Source organism: Dasypus novemcinctus, chromosome 23 (genome assembly GCF_030445035.2).
Source record: "Dasypus novemcinctus isolate mDasNov1 chromosome 23, mDasNov1.1.hap2, whole genome shotgun sequence".
Taxonomy (NCBI): Eukaryota; Metazoa; Chordata; class Mammalia; order Cingulata; family Dasypodidae; genus Dasypus; species Dasypus novemcinctus.
The window spans coordinates 8091471-8110584 of NC_080695.1; the positions used below are offsets into that span (position 1 = coordinate 8091471).

Genomic DNA, 19114 nt, shown 5'->3' on the forward strand with positions numbered 1-19114 from the left:
TTGCCCAGCCCACGGCGTGGGCTCAGCCTCTGGGGCACAGCAGGCCCCTTCGGGAATTTGCCCAGGACTCGTGGGCTTGCCTCTCCCAGGGGCCGTGGCCTTGGGGCTGGACCCTGCCCGGCCCCCTCCCCGCCCTGGGTTGCCCCGCAGCCTCCCCGAACCCGGGCTGGCCCCTGAGGACACCCTGCTGCGGGAACGCGCTGCAGCGGAGCTGCGCCTCCTCCCAGGCGCGCACGACCGCCCGCTCCTGGGCTGCCGCAGCCGCTGAGGGGCGCCCAGAGCCCGAGTGGGCGGTGGCAGGGGTCTCCTTGGGAGTCCGCAGGGGGACCCACGCCCCGGGCGCCAGGCCCGCCTCCCCTCTGGCTTCAGAGGACCCCACCCCTATCCCCCACCTGCTGATGACCGCATAGACTCCCCACGGCTCCTCCTGGGGCTCAGGTAAGGCTACCTGGGGACAGACCCACCACGAGCTCTTCAGCTGTCTTCCCCAGGCACCGCAGCCCTCCTGGCGCCCCCACCCCAACCACACACCAGCTGTGAGGCGCCTTTTCTCTTTATTTTAGAGCTCGGCTCCTCTTGCACGACAGGCTCAAGGATTCTGAAATTAAATCAGTACGTGTACATAGCTCAGTGCGCTCACGTGGTGGGAGTTTTCCCAGTCCCGTGCGACCCTCGGCGCTGAGCGCCTTACAGGGAACCAGCGCGGATGGGGAGCACGGCTGCCTCGGCTGGGGAAAGCTGACTGTCCACCTCGGGCCGTTAGGAGGCTGGGCAGAGCGGCCTGTCTGGCCCATGGCTGGGGCACCGGAGCGCAGCGAGTCTGGGGCCGGGCTAGCCTGGATCCCGCAGCCCACTGACCCCAGCCGGGGGCAGAAGTGCGTCATGGAGATGAGGGGGGCCCGAGGCCCGCCTGGGGCTGCCCGCCACCCCCCGGCACCTCCTGGCGCTTCGTGTTGCCCATCTGTCTTCTGAGTGTCAAAATTTGAGGAAACACTGGCGGCCAGGCCTTGCAGCATTTGCTGCGCGCGCTCGTTCTCCAGGTGCGCCGTGCTCCCTAGGGTGACGTGCTAATGGGGTGGTTGTTGGTTTTTAAACAATTCATCTTTGAATATGTGGTAAAAGCCTAGCTGAGGGTCAACTCACGTCCACAGTGTTCGAAACTAAAGCAGAGGATTGCTCCTGTACCTGTGGGCGTTGTTCTAGGTTGTAACAGGGAACTGAAAATGAGCAACTTAAAACAAGAGAAACGTTTCCTGACTCATGTAAAAGAAACCCAAGCAGTATCCCCGGGACTCCAGCTCCTTCTGTCTGTTTTCTCCTTCGGCTTTGGGCCTGAGGTCCATCCTCAAGGCCCACTCGCTATCCAAGATGACTGCAGGAGATCCAGCCATCGTATCTGCTCCCGGGCAGGAAGTGGAGGAAAGTCTGTCTCATCGTCTTGCTGCAAACCTTCCTTACAGTTCCTTAATGCCCCTGGCTGCAAAGAGGGCTGGGAAAATGGCCTCTCAGCTGTGCGCACGCTTTCTCACCACGAGGTCCGATTCTGTTGGTCAGCGGGGGCTGTCAACGGGCAGTCGCCCCCACGACACCCAGGGGCAGCAGGCACACCTGGCCGGAATCCCGGCAGGGCAGCGGGGCATCCTGCCGAGGGCTCGGCCTGGCCTGGCCCCGTCCTGCAGACGCAGACGCGGCGAGGGCATCCCTGCCGGGGCACGAAGGCGTCGCTCCCTGCGCTCCCCAGCCCCGGGCAGGGCTGCACCCGCCCGCCTGCCTGGGGGGCCCCAAGCATGGGTGGGGGGCAGTGCGTGGCGGGACGGTGAAAGGGGGGTGCTGAGCGGCGGGCACCTTCAGGGCTGGAGTCTGGGGGGTGCAGGGGCCGAAACAGAAACCCCCCAAGTGGCTTCAGGAAGGAGAGGCCCCTCCCAGGTGATTCATCGTCCGAACCAGGACACACCTGAGCCAGAGCCGGTGCACCTGGGACTGCGCCCCAAGCCCCCGCCCCTGCAGGCCTGTCCTGGCCGAGCTGGGTGTACGTGCCTCCGGCCGTCGCGTGGCCTGGCGCCGCAGGGCGTGCTTTCGGGTTAGGTGGCTGGCCGACGATCAAAAACAGAAATGGCTTAACACAAAGGAACGTAGAAACTTTAATGCAAGACAAGGAAGAGCGCGGCGCGCTGCCCTCCCGGAGAGCCCGGCCGGGGGCGGTGAGCCCGCGCAGGTCCGCGCACGGGGCCCGCCCTACATTCACCTGCTGTCCCGGCCCAGCGGCGGGGCCCCGGGGCCCGTCAAGGCGGGGAGCTGCCGTCCTGGTGGGCTGGGCCGTGGGTGGGCGCCAGGGCCCGGGGGTGCAGGCCGCCCACGCCCACGCTCCGGGGCTGCCTCACAGCTGCGCCTCGTCCACCCACACGGTCTTGCGCTGCTCCTCCGCGATCCTGTCCTTGAGCAGCCGCAGCAGCTCCTCCACCGAGCCCCAGGCGTCGGCCTCCACCGTGGCGTAGAGGCACGGCAGCGCCTCCAGCTCGCGCTCCTTGAGCCGGCACAGGCGCAGGAACTCCTCCTCCGTCTCGGGCCGGGGCAGCAGCTTCCTGTGGAGGCGGCGGGAGGCGTGATCGTGAGGCCGCGGCCGCCGGAGGGGCCCGGGACCCCCGCCGCCCCTCTGCTCCTGTCCCGTCAGGCCAGGGTGTGGGTGCTCGCCCTGCGGGGCTCCTGGCACGGCCTCGGCGGCCCTGGCTTCCCAGCCCCACAGGACCGCGCCCCCCACCTCCATGGGCCCCGTCGGCGTGGCGGCCACCGCCCCACCTGCGTTAGTGCCGCCACCTCCTCGACAGGCCCGAGCGCCACCTTAGTCCTGACCCGGCCAGGCCCTCTGTTCTGAAACCTCAGGGGCCCCGTCTCCTCCAGAATGAAACCCCAGCTTCCCTGGTGTCTGCCAGGGCCAGGGTGGCCACGATGGCCTCTGGCTGCTCCCTTCGCCCTCGGCCCTCTGCACTGGAATCTGCTCACTCCCCTCGCTGCGGCCAGGCCCCTGCTTGTGCCACCTGCCCAGATGCTGTCCGGCCACCCTTACTGGGGTGTCTGCCCGTGCCTCCGCCCCCGGCACATGTCACTCCAAGTGTGTGTCTGTCCGACCCCGGCTCTGCCGGGCATGGCCCTCGGCCATCAGTTACCGAGCAAGCGAGGGACAAATGCAGCGGCCTGTTCCCGCAGGGACCCGGAGGCTTTGCGGAGCGGCCATGCCTTGGGCTGGTGGACGGAAGCCCCGACCTCGGTGAGGGCGCGTCCCCCTATGGAGAGACCCCATTTGCAGAGGGCGCGCTATCAGCAAGGGCAGTGCCACCCCGTCCTGTCCAGGTGGGCCCGGGCGGAGGGCGTGTGGGCCGAGGGCCGTGTGGTGGCCTTAAGGGAGGACAGAGAGCCACGTGACGGGCACACCGCGTGCGGGGCAGCCCCTGGCCGGCGTCGGTACGTGACACGCGGGAGAGCGCACGGCCTTGCTGGCATCTCGGTTCTGGCCTGTGGTCCCCGAGACCATGAGGCCCCGAATTCCTGTTCCGCCATTGCGCGTGTGCCGTGTCGGCGTGTCGCAGCGGCCTGGCAGGCTGAGGCAGCGGGGGGTGTATGGGGCGCTGGGCGGAGGGCCCTGAGGGTCGCAGCCCTACCTGAACCTCTTGATGTTCTTCTCCGACACCCGCACGAAGAGCACGATGGGGTAGATCTTGGACTTGATCAGGTCCCTCACGCAGCCGATGCCGGCCTCCAGCAGGCAGTGCTTGTTCTGGAAGCATGGGAAGCGGGTCAGCCACGGCCCCGCCCTCCCCGGCCTGCGGGGCGGGGACCCTCGGGCTCAGGGGCCCGTGGCCAGAGCGCTGTGTGCGTGTGCCGACGGCTGACCTGGGGCCACCGCGGGCGAGACCCCGCCCTGAGACAAGACCCCATGCGCGGAGACGCACCAGCCGAGGGCCAGGCGCCCGGCCCAGGCCGCGGGGGAGGGCGAGCCAGCGGGGCGCGCCCAGCACCAAGCGGCGCCCTGGTCTGCCCTCAAGGGCCTGCTCGGTCCTGGGGCGAGGGGGGCTGGCCCGCGCGTGCGCTGGTGCCTGAGGTTTCAGCTGCTGGGACTTGTCGTCTCTAAAAAGGGCAATGCCCGCTGGGCTGGAGGCGTCCCTTACAACGTCCCAACTGCGCGCCCAGTGAACCTTCACCAAGGGAACACCTGGGTGACGAGCCCCTCACATGCGCTGTGCTCACTGCCCGCCCCCCCCGCCGTGCAGCCGTCACCTGGCCGTGCCCAGGGCCCAGCCGCCCCACAGCGCCACCCTGTCAGATAAAGCTGCATCTCTGCTGCAGCCCTGCACCAGGCCGGCTGATGGCCGTGCCCGTGCTTCTGTCCGCACGGTGATGATGCAGGCGGCCGCAGGAGTGGACGCCTGCCATGGCAAGCTTCTAGAAAGCTCTAAATTGTGTGCAGACACCCCCCTGCATCGCTGCCAACGGCCCTCCTGGGGCGGGCCCACCCCCTCGCGTCTCCCTCCATCTCCTGCCCGTGTCACGGTCAGGCACACACGCCCCCCGGCAATGCCGGCTCCGACGCCAGCACGGGACGCTGTCGGAGAGGCCGCGGGTCTGGGGGGCGGAGCGGTGCTGCACAGCCCGCCGCCCGGCCGGGTGGCTGCGGGGCCCGCCCGCACCTTGGCCGCCACGGCCTCGATGTTGCTGGGCACGATGCACTCGAAGGTGTTGGGGTTCTTCTCCCGGGAGTACACGATGGTCTCTGTCTTCTGCTTCCTGACGAACTCGTCTCTCGTGACGATGTCTGGGGAGAAGGGGCCCGGCCTCAGGGGGCGCGGGTGGTCCCGGGCCCCCTCACCCGCCTGGCTGCCGCTCCTGCACGCCACAGAGCCGCGTCATCCCGCCTGGTCGCTGCTAAAAGAACCTCGCCTCCACTGGGCCGCACCGTTCCCCAGGGACAGGGTCGGGCCACACCTGTGGCCCTCTCCACAGAGGCCCTAGAGCGAGGAGGGGACCCGCGAGCCCCGTGCTGGCTGCCGGAGCTCGGCGCCGCTGCAGGATGGGACTGGCGGTACAGCGCCCGAGCAGCACCGGACGCCGTGGCAGGGTCTGCTGCTGCACCCCGCCCCATCCAGCTCCATCCAGCCCCACCCAGCCCCACCCAGCCCCATCCAGCCCCACCCAGCCCCACCCAGCCCATCCACCCCATCCACCCCCATCCACCCACCCACCCATCCGTCACCTGTCCATCATCCCCCAGCACCCTCCATCCATCCTTCATCCATCCATCCATCATCCATCCATCCGCATCACCCCTCATCCGTTATCCACCCTTCCTTCTTTTTTCTCCAACATCCACCCATTAATTTATTAATTTAACATTTGTTGAAGACCTACTAAGGACCAGGCACTAAGAATAAACCCACGATGAAAGCACAGCGGCTGCGCTTGCACCACACCTCGCAGGGAGGGACGGTTACAAAGCAAGGTGGGGGGGCGCTGCTCACAGCCTTATGGGCGCGTGAGGGGCGCGGGCGAAGCCCCGGAGGAGGTGCAGGCGAGCGGGCAGGGCTCTGGGGCGCCTGGAGCTGCCAGGGTAGGGGCCAGCGGAGCTGGGCAGGAAGGAGCCCGGCCCACCGACTGGAGGTGCCCAGGCCCACCGGCCACTGACCACCACGGGCAGCCCCCAGGCCTGCGCAGCAGGAGGGCGACTGGGAGTGACAAGGTGGCAGTGGACTCTCCCTCTGCCCGACCCGGGGGTGCACTGGGGCTCCCAGCAGCCAGGCTAGGATCAGAGCGGAGGCGTTGCCAGATTCCTAGAGCCCAAGTCGTGGTGAGAAGCAGGTGGGCACCCAGCATGGAGGCTGCAGCAGGGCCGCTGACCCAGGGGCACGCGCCCACCTGTGCCCTGCCCACTGTGCCCACATCTGTGCTCACATCTGTGTCCCACCCACTGCGCCCCGCCCAGGGGCACGTGCAGCACATCTAAGCCCGCCCACTGAACCCACGCCTGTGCCTCACGCAGGGGCCATGCCCCATGCCCCGCATCTTGCCCCACCCACCTCGCCCAGCCTCGGGAGGGGCACCCGTGCCCCGCCCACTGCACCCCACCTTGCCCCACGCCTTGCCCCACCCAGTGCGCCCACCCCTGTCCCCTGCGCCCATGCCTGTGCCTCACCCAGGGGCACGTGCGCCACATCTATGCCCCCCCACACCCACGCCTGTGCGCTGTCCACTGCACGTGCCCTGGGGGGGGGAACGGAACCCTGCGCAGCACTCAGGAGCAAAGCGGGCCACAGCTGGGGTCCCCTGCACACCACCCTAGAAGAGGAAGGCTGGCCCACGGCCAGGGAGGCCGGGACCGGGCGCAGAGGGAGGTGAGCGTGAGGACACGCAGGGACGGGCTGGGGCGTCGGCCTCCTGCAGGCGCAGAGGTGTGGGCACCTGCCCAAGCCAGCGAGCCGCACCGTCCCGGCGGGGCAGCCCCTGGGTGGGCACCTCCAGAGGGGCCTCCAACCGGGCACCCCGCCGGCAGCCCCCAGCGGAGGCCTGGAGAGCCCCCCGGCCCGGGGAGTGCCTGCCTCCAGGCGGCTGCCCCGCCCCGCCCGGGAACCCAGCATCCGCGGCGTCGGCCTTGCCGGCCCCCCCGGGTCACATGCGCCCAGGGCGCGCCTGCCGCGGACGGTCAGCCTGGCCTCGGGCCCGCGCCTGCCCCGCGCCCCGAGGGTGGGCGTGCGGCGCCGAGGCCCCGCCCTGCCGCGCACCTGGCCGGCACATGGTGAACTCCATGGCGCCCCCCGAGTTGAGCAGCTTCTGCACCAGCGTCTTGGCCAGCATGGAGGGCGAGAAGAGCACGGGCCGGCGGCGCGCGCAGTGGAAGGCGCGCACCAGGCTGTAGGGCACCAGGCTGAGGTTCCTGCCGAGCTCGCTCTCGGGGTCCGGCTCTGCGGGGGAGGACAGGGCTCTAGGCGCCCGCGGCCCAGCACAGCCGGGGCCGGGGCGCGGGCCAGCTCCGGGAGGCGCAGAGCGCCCCTGCCCTGCTCAACGTCGGAGCCTGGCCCGCGGCGCCGCAGGACGTGCCGTCGCCCCCAGCAGCGCCCGGGCGGTGGCCGGCCCGGCACTGTTCTAGGAGGGCAGCAGCCGTGGGCAGGGCCCACCAGGCTGGCCTCGTGGCACTCACGTGGCAGGGTGGGGAGTGGGTGGCGGTGGGGGGGGCCAGACCAGAAATGACGTGTGGCAAATACACAGAATGCGACCCTTCCAGACAGGAGGGCTTCTCTGAGGAGGCGGCAAGAGCTGAGCCCGGAAGGATGGGATGGAGCCAGCCGGGGGCAGCGGGCGGGCGAGGTGTGGGGAGCCCGAGGAGGCCGGGTGGGGCTAGCGCAAGGAGGGTGGAGCTGGGGGGGCGCCTTTTAAAGCCCTTTCCGGAGCCTGGGCGGCATGCAGGCCCCGACGGAGGCAGCGGCGACGGCCTGGCCAGCTCCCGAGGGCGGCCTGCAGCTGGTGCCCAGCACTGCCCTGGCCATCGATGCTGTGCCAAGGGCCCAAGGGGGGGTTGGGGGGCACTGGCCGGCCACCCGCCATCGGCTGAGCTCAGCCTGGGCGCAGTAAACGGCAAGAGGCACTCGAGGAAAATAAGCGACCGCGTCACAGCGAGACGCTCCGGCCCTCGGGGCCCACAGCTGACAAGCTCTAATGGTGTCCCCCGCCCCGGCCCCTCCAAGCCCAGAGCCCCCTTCCGGACGCAGCCTCTCCCTTCGGGGTGCAGGAGGCAGGGCCCGGGCGTCCCCCCGTACCGTCCGGCTTCTCGGTCAGGAGCTTTGATGCGTCCAGCGACGAGCGGCCCAGGCTCCCCAGCTGGCTCCCCGCGATGACGCGCACCCGCTCGTGGCTGTTCACCCGCTTGTACTTGTTCTCAGACCTGCTGACGAACTGCAGGGGCAGAGCGGGCGGAGGGCGGCTGAGCTGTGCATTCGGGGCTCGGGCGGGCCTGGGTGCGAATCCCAGCACTGCCGCCGTGGCCGCGGGCCTGGGCCGGGAGCTCTCCACGAAGCAGGATGCCGCCCGCCGGGTTGAGCCCTGTCGCTCTTTGGGGGACACTCCCAGGAGGGGTGAGGGCGCAGCTCTCCCCCCCCAGCTGCACCCTCTTTGGGCGGGAGCTGCAGGGCAGCCTCCACGGCTCTGGGTGCTGGAGCCCCCTGGCCGGGAGCCCCCACGGGCACAGCGGCCGCTTTGACTGCCCGCGCTGCGCCCCCGCCCAGCCTGCCGCCGCCGCTCCCTGCTGCCCTCACAGGGCTGCTCTTACAAGGCAGGGACGACGCCCGGTGGGGGCGCAGCACGCGGGCCCTGCTCCCCAGGCTACCCCGAGTCTCCCCAGGCCCATCCTGCAGCAGGGAGAGGAGAATCGGGGTGGGGGCCTCGGCCCCGCTCATGCCTTCGAATGAGCCTCCTGGACTCGAGGTTCTGGACTCGTGTGTGACGTGTGGGCGCCGTGAGGCGTCCCCTGGGACGGCCTGGCCTTCGGGAGCGCCCGGCTGCACCTGGGCACTGGCTCTCTGCAGCCTGCTCACGTCCACCTGGACTTTAGGGAGCAACCCCTGAGCACATCCGGACAGACAGGCGTCGCCCACCAGCTCCACTTGTGCAGACACGCCCTCCGGCTGTGTGTTAACAAACAGGCTCGGTCCTCACCCACCGGTGATGGGGGAGCAGCCATCCCAGAAGGCTTCGACATTTATGCAAAATCACGGCCATCTCACGCACTGTGCAACTCAACTATTCCTTAGGTGATGATCCGCACACACACAAAACGCCTTTTGGAGTTAAGGGTAAAAGAAAAATCCTTTCTGGCTCCAAAGAACTAAAATGTTTCCACGGTCAGATAAGATTTAAAGAACCTGCTGGGCTTCCTGTTTTCCTTTGGCTGCCAGGATGCTCACAGCTAAACTGAAGGCTCAGCCTGGGGGACTAAACTGGCCTGAGTATCTGGAATGTTTGTTTTCCTCTCTTGCTCTGCTGTTCCTGGTTTTCCTCTTGATATTTTGAGAGTCAGGTTGTTTGGCTTTCTTTTAACCATACATTTCCTCAAATCTGCTAGGAAAGCAGGATTTGCCTCCACCTAGCACAGAGGCTGCCTTTCAACCTGTCGCTGCAAGGCTAAAACGAGAGAGGAGGCGTGGCGCGCCGTGAAGAGTCGCGAGTGCTGTGCCACACGGGGCGCTGTTATTACAGCCTTCTCTTCTCTGTAGGGAAAGAGCTGAGCCACAGGAGAAGGATCTCAAAGTTGAAGGGCTTTACCTGGAGCAGTTGGCCAAAAAGGAAACTTGCTCTGGAGAGGCGAGGGCTGACCCGGGGGTCACTCGTTGAAAGGGGGTCCTCAGGCTGCAGGGTGTTCTGAAATCAGTTCATCAATCAGACTTGGCTGGGCTTGGCAGGACACAGGAGCACAAAGTGGCTGCTGAGAACCAGAAACCCCAGCCCCGTCCTCAAGTCCCCGTGGTGTTAAAGTTCCGGGGTCAGAGTTTCAAACCAAGGGCAAGTACAGGGGGGTGAGAAGAGGCCCGAGCCTTGGAGGAGGTGACTTGACCACTTGACAGGGACCAGAGGCAACCGAGCACGGCTGGTGCTCCAATCGGGACCCAAGAGCTGGCTCAGCCATGACCCCTCCCCTTCCAAGTGAAGGCCCGGGGACAGCCCAAGGGGAAGGGGCTCTTTTCGGGGTCCTGGAGCTCATTGTCCCCGCAGTCTTGATGGCTCCCGTTTGCCACCCTGCATGAAGGACCCCCGAGGGCGGCTCTGGAGGCCAGGCCCCCCTCCCAGTGCCCGGCCCGCCTACCCGCAGCGCCCGCAGGGTGTGGTGGGCGCCGTCCGCCTCCTCCCGGCTGCCCCGGTGCATCATCAGCCTCTGCAGCTTCACCAGGAGCAGCTGCTGCGCTCTGGGGGAGAGCGGAGGCGGGGCCTCAGGGCAAGGGTGCAAGTCGCCAGCGGGGCGTGGGGGTCAGGGGGCGCCCACCCTGCGCAGGGGCGGCAGGGGCTGACTGGCCCACAGCAGTGGGCGGTGTGAGCTCGGGACCCAGGCAGCACCACGGGGGGCGCGGCGGCTGGGCTGCGGGTTCCGATCCTGCCCCGGCACCGCCACGCCGTGGGGCTGCGGCCGAGACCCTATGCCCTGTGAGTGGCTCGCAGAGCTGTGCGGGGAGCTCTGAGTCTCTCAGGTGCCACAGCTTTTGGACACACGGTGGCACCCAGCAGCCCAGCCGCTCTCGGGAAGAGAAATGTATCGTCTTCTGCGCCAGCAGGACGCTGCGGGAAGGGGCACGGGCCAAGGGCCAGGCTGAATGGACCGCGGGCACTATGGGGGCTCAGTGAGGGGAGGAAGAGATGCCACAGGCGACCTGGAAGGGCTGCCTGGAGGAGGAGGGAACGGGGGCCTCCCTGCTGGGCCTGGGCTCCTGCCACGCGTGTGGCCAGCCGGCCCCCACCCCACGCGCCCTCGGCTGGTGACCGAGTCCCCCGCCCGGGGCCCGGCTCACCGGCTGTAGCTGGGAATGGTGCCCATGTCCAGGTCGTGGTCCGTGAAGGGGTCGACGCGGGCACACAGCCACTCGTGCCTGTCCTGGTACATGGTGTCGCGGACGTGCACGATGTCGTCGCACCTCAGGGACAGCGAGCAGGCGTCCAGCTGGCTGGAGATGTTCAGGTTCAGCCGGACGTAGAAGGAGTCCCCCGAGGTGATGAGGCCATCTTCCATGTCCTTGAGCAGCTTCCGGTACCCTAGGGGAGGAGGAGACGAGACCTGCGCTGGCCTCCGCGCGCCACTGCCCACAGGGTGTGCACGGGGCACGGTCCTCGCGGGCCATTGCCGGGGAAAGCGCGTCCTCCCTGATGAGCGGCTTTCCTTGTGCTTTTGACTGCCCGAGAGCTCAGAGCGGGATTCTGCGCCCGGCTGCCACGGCCACCTTTGCCGGCATCTCGGCCACACGCTCCACACCGATCCCAGCACAACGCGGTGCTGGCTCCTCGTTTTTGCTGAAGTCTAGCTTACGTACAGTACACTGCAGGCATTTAGGATTCAGCTCGATGGATTTTCGCCAACGCCGTCGCCACCGCATCCCCCTCTCTGTCCGCTGCCCTGCCTGAGGCTAACCACTGTCCTGGCTGCTAGCCCAGAGGCCAGCTTGGCCCGCCTCCCACAGACAGGGCCTGTGCTTTTCTGCGCCTGCCTTCGACGGCTCTGGTCCTGAGGGGCAGGGGGGCAGCAGCGTGCTCTTTTCCACGGCTCCACTGTACTCCAGGCCAGGTGGCTGCGCCCTTCCTCTCGTGAGGCCTTGGCGTGCCCCTAGCGCTGGGCTCTTGTGAAAAGCTCTGCCATACGTAGGGCCTTTGGGTGGGCATGTGCGCCCATTTCTCAGTGCGTATCCATGTGCCTGGAGTCGTGCCTGCTGAGCGGCAGGATTACGGCACACAGTTTCAATCTCGTTTAACAGTGTCACCGTGTCCCTTAGTGTGAATGTGAGCCCTTGTAGAAGGCAGCAGGGCATAAACCACGGACACGATAAAAGCAGCAAACGTCAAGTGAAGGTCTGTGTGTAGATTCACGATACAAATCCCCAAATCCGCTGCTCGTGGAGAGCGGTGTGAGCCAGTGGAAGCTGAGGTCCAGAGAGAGCCGGCCGGTGTCCACGCCGCACGCTCCACGGTTCAGCCGGCAAGGCCGTCTGCATGCTGTACCCGGTGACGGTTGCTAGAGACGCCTTCTGGAACTATCCTGGCTTTGCCCAGGTCACTGCAAGACCTTTTCGCCTGCATCAGGGCTAAGTGCCGACGGCGATGCCTGCGCCCTGTCGGCGGCAGGGAGGACCGGCACGGCGCCTGCGTATTCCTTCACTGGGCGCAGGCGGCAGGCCGTGAGGCTGCACACCCCCAGGGGGCGCCGCCGCCCTTCCCTGAGGTTCTGCTGGCCACGGGCAAGGGAGCGACCGCCCTGCACTTGGGGACCGGGCGCCGCGGTCGCCTTCTGCACCAGTGTGGCACGCTGGGAAGGAGCCGGGGCAGGCGGCGCTGGAGGACGGCGGGAGAGAAATGGGCTATTTGTGCTCTGTTGAAACATTCATGAGCCCAGTGGTTAAAAATAAGACCCAGCTGCGGGGACACATGTAGGAAAACCTGGAGGTGAGGGTGAGGACTGAGACTTTGGAAATGGGAAACAAAGCTTCGTTGGTGCTGCACAGGAGTCCTGGCCGCGGGAGAAGAGTGGGGGGCCATGGGGCAAGCGCCTGTGGCTGTGGCCATGACCCTGGCTCTTCTTGAGTGGCCGTTCCATCAGGCCCAGAAGCCTGGGCGGCTGCTGCCGCGCAGCACGAGGAAGCAAACATCCGTCCGCAGGGAGTGGTCTGCACCGGGCCAGGCGGTAGGTGGCCCTCTGGCGGGGGCTGCAGCCTCCTCTGGATAGCCAGGCCCCCAGGAGATTGGGAACGCGCCCCCTTCAGCAGGTGGGCTCCCACCAGGCCCCGACTGGGTGGCTTGAGGTGATGCCAGGGCTTGCACAAGAGGGGCTGAGAAAGGGCCGCTCCCGCCCACCGGACCCCCGCCCGCCTGCCCTCCTTGGAGCTGCCCCGTCGGGCGAGGAGACGCGCCGGGGGCCGCGCGCTGCGGCGGGTGGGCACAGCTGCCCCGGGCGCCCGGCGGCCTTACCCTCCTGGTTGACCTTGTAGTGCAGCGTGACGGGGCCGCTGCACCGCTGGATGGTCCAGTGGGCCTCCTCCTTGGTGCAGCTGTCCAGGGGCACGCTCTGCCGCTCTCCACGGATGCAGCCCTCGAGCTGGAGGCAAGGACACGGCGTCTGCACGGGCTCCATCGCCAGCGGAGCTGCTGGGGAGCAACGGCTCCACACGGGAAAGAGGGAGCCCCTTCCAGGACAAATAGCGCCTCGGCGCTGCTGGGAGGAGCCGAGCACCCCGCAGCGTGGCTCGCAGCCTCTGGTCCACTGCCTGTGAGCATGAGTGTGCCGGTGTGGGCTCGCACATGCTGGTGCGTATATGTGTGTCATACGCAGGCACATGTGTGCAGCTGTGTGTTGGTGTATGCCTGCATGTGTCATATGCAGGCACATGCATGTACTGGTGTGTGGACTTGTGTGTGCCGGTGCGCATGCGTCATATGCAGGCACGCGTGTGTGCCGGTGCATGGGCCCATATGTTGGTGTGTGCAAGTGATCCATATGCAGACACACGCGTGCTGCTGTGTGTTGGTGCGTGCACATGCGTCACATGCAGGCACATGTGTGCGCTTGTGCTGGTGTGCGCACGCGTGTCACGCAGGCACACACGTGTGCGGTGCGGGCTTGTGTGTTGGTGCGGGCACACGTGTCATACGCAGGCACACGTGTGCGCTTGTGTTGGTGTGCACACGTGTTACATGCAGGCACTTGTGTGTGCCGGTGCATGGGCTCACGTGTTGGTGTGTGCACATGTTATATGCAGGCACACACATGTGCTGGTGTGCAGGCTCTAGACCAGGAGTTCCTAACTAGAGGTCTGGGGGCTTGACTGGAAATGCAGACCAGTGCTCTTCTCGTGGGGACGTGCTGGTGCAGGCGTGACGTGCTCTTAACGCTCAGGACAGTGTGGACTCCTAAGGGGTCCGTGGCTCTCGCCTGCCTGGCAGAGGAGTCCGTGGAACAGAAAAGGTTTAGGGCCCCTGCCTAGCGGCACCCGCGAGACCTGGCGCCCAAGAGGAACTGGCAGCGAGGAGGTGCCCTGCGGCCCCTGCTCCCCGCGCCCCGCCCCGCAGCGTCAGCACAGAGCAGGCCTCCCGCACCCGCACACGCACTCACCAGCAGCAGCTGGTGGCCCTCGCGGAGGCCGGCCTTCTCGGCCAGGGAACCCGGCTTGACGGAGCGCAGGAAGCTCCCGCGCGCGTTGCCCCCCACCAGGGTCAGCTGCGTGACGAGGCTGTCGGCGCTGAGCGTGGTGAGCCGCACCAGGGGCCCGGGGCCCCGCACGTGCCCCCCGGACGTGACCGACGGGCGGAAGGGTCTGGGATGGGGGGAAGACGCCACCAGGAGGGAGGTCACTGGCCAGAAGCTGGAGGGAGGGGCTACGCTTGCTTTGTCAGATGCTGCCCGCAAGGCCCACGGGGCGGGAGCACGGGGCGGGGGAGCACGGGGCGGGGGAGCAGGGAGTGGGGGAGCACGGGGCAGGGGAGGGGGCGGCAAGCCCCTCTCTCTGGGGCTCTGTTTCTCCAGGTGGAAAACAGGGGGTCAGAGAAGAGATTTTGGATTTGGGTTCCAGGATTCTGACCCCCTCGGCAGGGGCCTATGGGTGCTCGGCCTCAGCCCCGCTCCCCACCCGGCCTGGCCCTCCCTTCCCGAGACCTCGCGGTACCTCTCTAGGGAGAACTTCCGGAACATGAGGTTGACCTGCTCCAGGTCGCAGGCGTCCAGGCCCTCAGACTGGTGGGAGGAGGAGGAGGAGTGGATGGAGGCAGGCCCGAAGGACGAGTGCTCGTGGCTGTCGTCTGCAACGGACGAGGCCCCGTGAGGACGGGAAGCCAGGGCGCAGGGCGGGCGGCCCCTGCCCAGGACGCGCTGGGACGGCAGGTGAGGCCCCGGGCGAGCTGGAACGGCAGGCTGGGCCTGGGCGGGAGGCATCTGGCCGACCCCTGCCTTGGGGCGGGGGCTGCAAAGCACGGGTGCACCGGGGCAGGTGGGGCCTGAGGCCCCTGGGAAGGGGCGGAGCCCTTGGGAGCTCTTCCCTGTGGCCAGTCCCCTGCCTCTGGGAAGCGGGGGCTGCAGCCTGGCCCCTGAGTCTTTTTTGTATCTGGGCAGAGGGGGCTTTCTGGGCACAGCTAGTAGTTCTGTTTGAGAGCTGGGTCCCTGAATTTTCATCCAGGCCCTCCTCAGCTCTCACCAGTAGCCACCGGCTCCCCAGCCTGTGACGGGAACCTGGAGCGAACACGAAAGCCGCTCTCTCGCCATCTCAGGCCTAGGGGCATGCCCATTTCCCACATTTTGGGGCCACGGGGATGGAATCTGCAAACCCTGCTCTGTGCTGATAACAAAGGCTGCTTGCTCTGCAGAGGGAATTTGTCCCGACACTGCAGAATGCTTTGGACCGCTGCCCAGAATTCTCCGCTCCACTCGCCTCCTTCCCAAGCCCCTTTGCTCCTCTTGCTACCCAGCCCCTGTGAGGGGCCGCCCTTGCTTGAACTCTGGGTAACTTCTGGCTATCTCCAGTTATGGAGGCCGCTGCCCCACTTCTGACCAGCCGGCAGCCGGGCTGCCCAGGATGGGGTGGGCCCAAGCGAGGGGTGCCAGCCAGCCCCACCAGGGCCTGATCTGTCTCCTGTGCCCTCGCGCCCTGCTGTCCTCCCTCGCCGTGTGCCGACCCGCCTGGATGGCCTCTGGTTTGTAAGCAGGCGTCTGCCTTCCTTGCTGGCTGGCAGCCATGGGCCCTGCAGCCTGCTGAAAGCTGCGCCTCGGGGACACCTGTCCTGGGCCGGCACCCAGCCTGGGGCCCACTGAGCTGCGGGGCGCAGTGTCTGCGTAGAGGAGCCACCCTTCCTGACAGATAGGCCTCTCGACCCCGAGACATGGCGTCTGAGACCAGACCCTCGTCCCTAGTCTCCCCAGGGCCTCTCCTGGGAGCAGCGGGTGCCCTGCTGACACCGGCTCTGCCGGGGGGCCAGATGAGGGCCACCACACGCCCCCTGGCCAGCCTGTCTGCCCCCTCAGTTTCAGGGGCGAAGACGTGCTTGGACCTGCGCCCTAATTCCTGCTGCCTGCTCAGGCCGCCAGGAACTTCTGGCAGGCAGCTCCAGAGCTCTCCTGCCTCCATGGCCTCCGCTCGGCCAGGGGCTGACCTTGACCAGCAGCCAAGGCGCATCTCTTCACTAGAAAGATAAGGCAGCTGCAGGGAGGGTAGGGCCTCAGGCCGCGGGGGTGGGTCAGCCACACGCCCCATCGCTGCTGTGCTTTAATGACCGGAACCTCGAACCTCCTTCTCACTCCTTACAGACACCCGGACAGGCCCCTCTTGCCTTTCGAGCTAAGATGCACTCCCAGGTGCCTCCCTGCCCGGTGCTGGCCTCTGGTGGGTCATCTTCCCCTTGCCAAACTGTGCAAACAGGAGGTGCTCAAGCACTGCCCTCTCCAACCCATTCCACAGTGTTTACTGGGGCCTACTGTGTGCCACGGTCTGTTCTGGGCAGGCCGTGCGGGGAGTCAGAGGCGCGGCTCGGCTGCGGCCTGCGTTGGACGCGCTCCCCAGGCGGCGGGGGGCCCTGCGCCCGGAGGGCCCTCGGGTCCAACAGGGACATACCGTCCAGGTCGAAGGCGTCAAACCCACAGCTGTCGTTGTCTTCTTCAACTGCGCTGCAGGGCAAAGGGGGAGAATGTGTGAGCGCGAGTGTGCGCGTGTGCACGTGACAGTGTGCATGTACACGGCCGCAAGTGTGTGCGTGTGTGCGGTGCTGACCATGCGTGCACGTGTGCGCATGTGTGTGACCGCATGCGTGACTGCACGTGGGCGTGCACGTGGGAGGCGGGGGGAGCTCGGGCGCCGTCCAGGCTTTCCGAGGGCCTTGGCGCTGACGGGAGCGGAAGGCCAGCGCGTGGGCCGAGGCCGCTGCGTGGCGCCTGCAGGGAGTGGGGGGAAGGAGCGAGGAAGTGGGCCGAGGCCCCGACCGAGCCCCACCCTTCCTCATTCCCTCCGCTGCCGGCACGACGAGTCCTTTGACCCGTGTGTGCCCGTGTGGGCCGTGGGGCGCCATGGCTCCCTACGCTCGGGCCTTCAGGCAGGGGTGGGGACGATCCCCGCTCTGGCCACAGGGCCCTGCCGTGTCCACCTGTGGTTCTTGCCACCGAGAAACGGGGTGCAGGCAGCCTGGGGCTTCCATGAGCCCTTCAACACCTGCCCGAGGCAGCCAGAGGGGAGAGGACCGCCAAGAAGGGCGGGGGCCCGAGGTTTGCCCTGCGGGGCGCTTGTGGTGGCCAGGGGGTAGGCGAGCAGGAGAGGGACAGGCCCCCAGGTACTCGCTCGCTCCCTGGCGGGAGAAGCCAGGCCGTCGGGCGGAGGAGCAGGGGCTGGCGGGCTGGGTGGCCTGGGCCAGCAGCTGCCCTTGCCCGAGCCTTGGTCGTGCACTAAGGGGCGTTGCGCAGTGGGCACCCAGGGAGGGCACCTGCCCGCCACCCACCTGCGATGTGGCGCGTCCTCCTTGTAGCGCCTGACGATGGAGTCATTGCCCGGGGGCTCAGCCAGGATGGACATGATGCTGCTGCGGCTGCGGTGGGGTTGCTGGAAAGCCACATGCAGGCATCATGGGCCATGGAGGCTCCCATGGAGGCCCCGGGGACACTCATGTCATGCACGGGGGGCCCCGCCTCAGCTCAAGCCCTTGGCACGCGGCGAGCCGGCTCTCCATGGCTACCTTGGCCGCAGAAGGCTGGCGCTCAGCCAGGGCCACGTGGCCACCGGGGTGGGCACACGTCTGCTCGCACACCTGTGCGGCCCGGGAGGGGACGGGGCATGGGCGTCGGGAGGCGGGGGCTGCCCAGCGCCGGCACCTGGGTGCGATGCAGCCCTGTGGGTGGGGAGGTGCCCCGGGGACTGGCCACCCTGACGCCAAGGGACCAGGTGGGGCCTCCGCTGGCGCCTTGGATGCTGCCCTGGGAGGCGCCCCGGGCAGGGGCGCTCGAGGGGTGTCCCTGCCTCCCCGGGGCCTGCTCCGGGGCGCAGGGCGGGCGGGCTTCCAGGGCTTCCCCTCGGGGTTGGGCTCCCCAATCCCACACCTTCTGCTGCCTGGCGGGAGGTGGTGCGTGGGACTGGGGGGCTGGGGCTGTGGGGCGGGGGGCGCTAGGGCCTGGGGGTCCACAGCCCCAGCTGCTTGTGGCCTTCCTGCCACGGCAGGACTCCCAGGCCTGGGCCACTCGCTGCAGCCCCTGGGGCCAGTCTCCACCCACCAAGTGAACAATCCTCGGGAAAGGAAGTGGGAAGAGGCGGAGGGTCCGGGGCCCTCTTTAAATAAACTCGAGGCGGGGGCGGCGGGGGCTTACCACCTTGCTGAAGGAGGAGCTGGGGCTGGTGGCCCCGCCATCGTCTTCCTGGCTCCTGCCTGTCATTGCCAGCAACGGGGAAGGAGAGGCAGAGAGAGGGGCCGGTGGGTGGGGGCGGGAGGCAGAGGGAGGTCAGCCCCGTGGCCACGGGGTCCCTGCTCCCACCTCCCCACAGGCCCGCCTGGCGCCGGGGTCCCGCGCTCCCTCCAGGGGCCCTCCAGGCAGCCTCTTCGCAGGCCATCCCGGCTGGCGCAGGCTCCTGCAGGCCGGCCCCCCCAGGCGTGGCGCCAGCAACCTGAGTGGAGGCGAGAGCCCTGCGAGTGGGCACGGTGGGGGGCAGGCTTGCTTCCTGCCCCAGCACGGCGCAGCCGACACAGGCCGCCCAGAGCTAATGGGCAGGCGGGCGCCGGGGGCCCAGGACCAGGTGCAGCGAAGAGGGGTGGCCTGTGCTACGCCGGAGGTGCCCAGAGGTGCCCCCGTGTCCCCCCCTTGCTGACGTGGTCACGCGTGTGCCGAGGGGAGGGACACAGCGCCTCGCCCGGGCTCGCTGGGGCGAGCGCTCGTCCACAGGCCGCAGCCTCCGCGCCCCGCTGCTGGGAGTGCCTGGGGACGCCTGTCCAGGCAGAGGCATCCTGGACTGGGCCCTGCTGCCGGGCTCCCGCTGCTCGCACCCGGACCACCGCCCCCTCAAAGCCCCGGGCCCCGGCCGCTGCGGCGGGATGAAGTCCACACCCTCGGCGTCAGGCTCGTCCGTCTGTCCTGCCCGCCTCCCAGTCTCATGGTCTGCTCTGCCCGCCCTGGGCCCCAGAACGGCCGGGCCGCTGGCCGCCCCACACTCGCGGTCAGCACCCCAATGCTTGTCTGCTCCCATCCTGAGCTGTCCCCCCCCCCCCCGAGGCCGTCTGTGGGTCAAAATCGCCCTTTTTCTGGCCCAGTTTATGTGTTACCTTCTCAGGTATCCCAAGGCACCTCCTCGGCCCTGACCACCCTGCCTGAGCTTCTGGAAGCATCTGGCACGTGGCAGGCGCGTGATTCTAGGGATGTGCGTCCTGCCCCGAG

The 19114-nt window shown here is 67.9% G+C and overlaps 1 protein-coding gene across 3 annotated transcripts in view; it reads right to left on the reverse strand.

The window, feature by feature from the left end:
• Window positions 1-2117: 2117 nt before the first annotated feature.
• The window catches only part of CARD11 (caspase recruitment domain family member 11), a 114857-nt gene continuing 97860 nt past the window's right edge, over window positions 2118-19114 (reverse strand). The window contains exons 11-24 of one of the 3 annotated variants that reach the window (XM_058285705.2): window positions 18056-18114; window positions 17197-17297; window positions 16323-16375; window positions 14388-14520; window positions 13838-14039; window positions 12697-12823; window positions 10536-10776; window positions 9839-9938; window positions 9301-9396; window positions 7800-7935; window positions 6768-6947; window positions 4683-4807; window positions 3657-3772; window positions 2118-2582 (exon numbers count right to left, since the gene is read on the reverse strand). In XM_058285705.2, the coding sequence (XP_058141688.1) occupies window positions 2378-2582; window positions 3657-3772; window positions 4683-4807; window positions 6768-6947; window positions 7800-7935; window positions 9301-9396; window positions 9839-9938; window positions 10536-10776; window positions 12697-12823; window positions 13838-14039; window positions 14388-14520; window positions 16323-16375; window positions 17197-17297; window positions 18056-18114 (1874 nt within the window). In that variant the 3' untranslated portion in view covers window positions 2118-2377. The remainder of the gene's footprint in view (window positions 2583-3656; window positions 3773-4682; window positions 4808-6767; window positions 6948-7799; window positions 7936-9300; window positions 9397-9838; window positions 9939-10535; window positions 10777-12696; window positions 12824-13837; window positions 14040-14387; window positions 14521-16322; window positions 16376-17196; window positions 17298-18055; window positions 18115-19114) is intronic. The other 2 variants (XM_058285707.2, XM_058285706.2) reach the window with 2 other exon arrangements.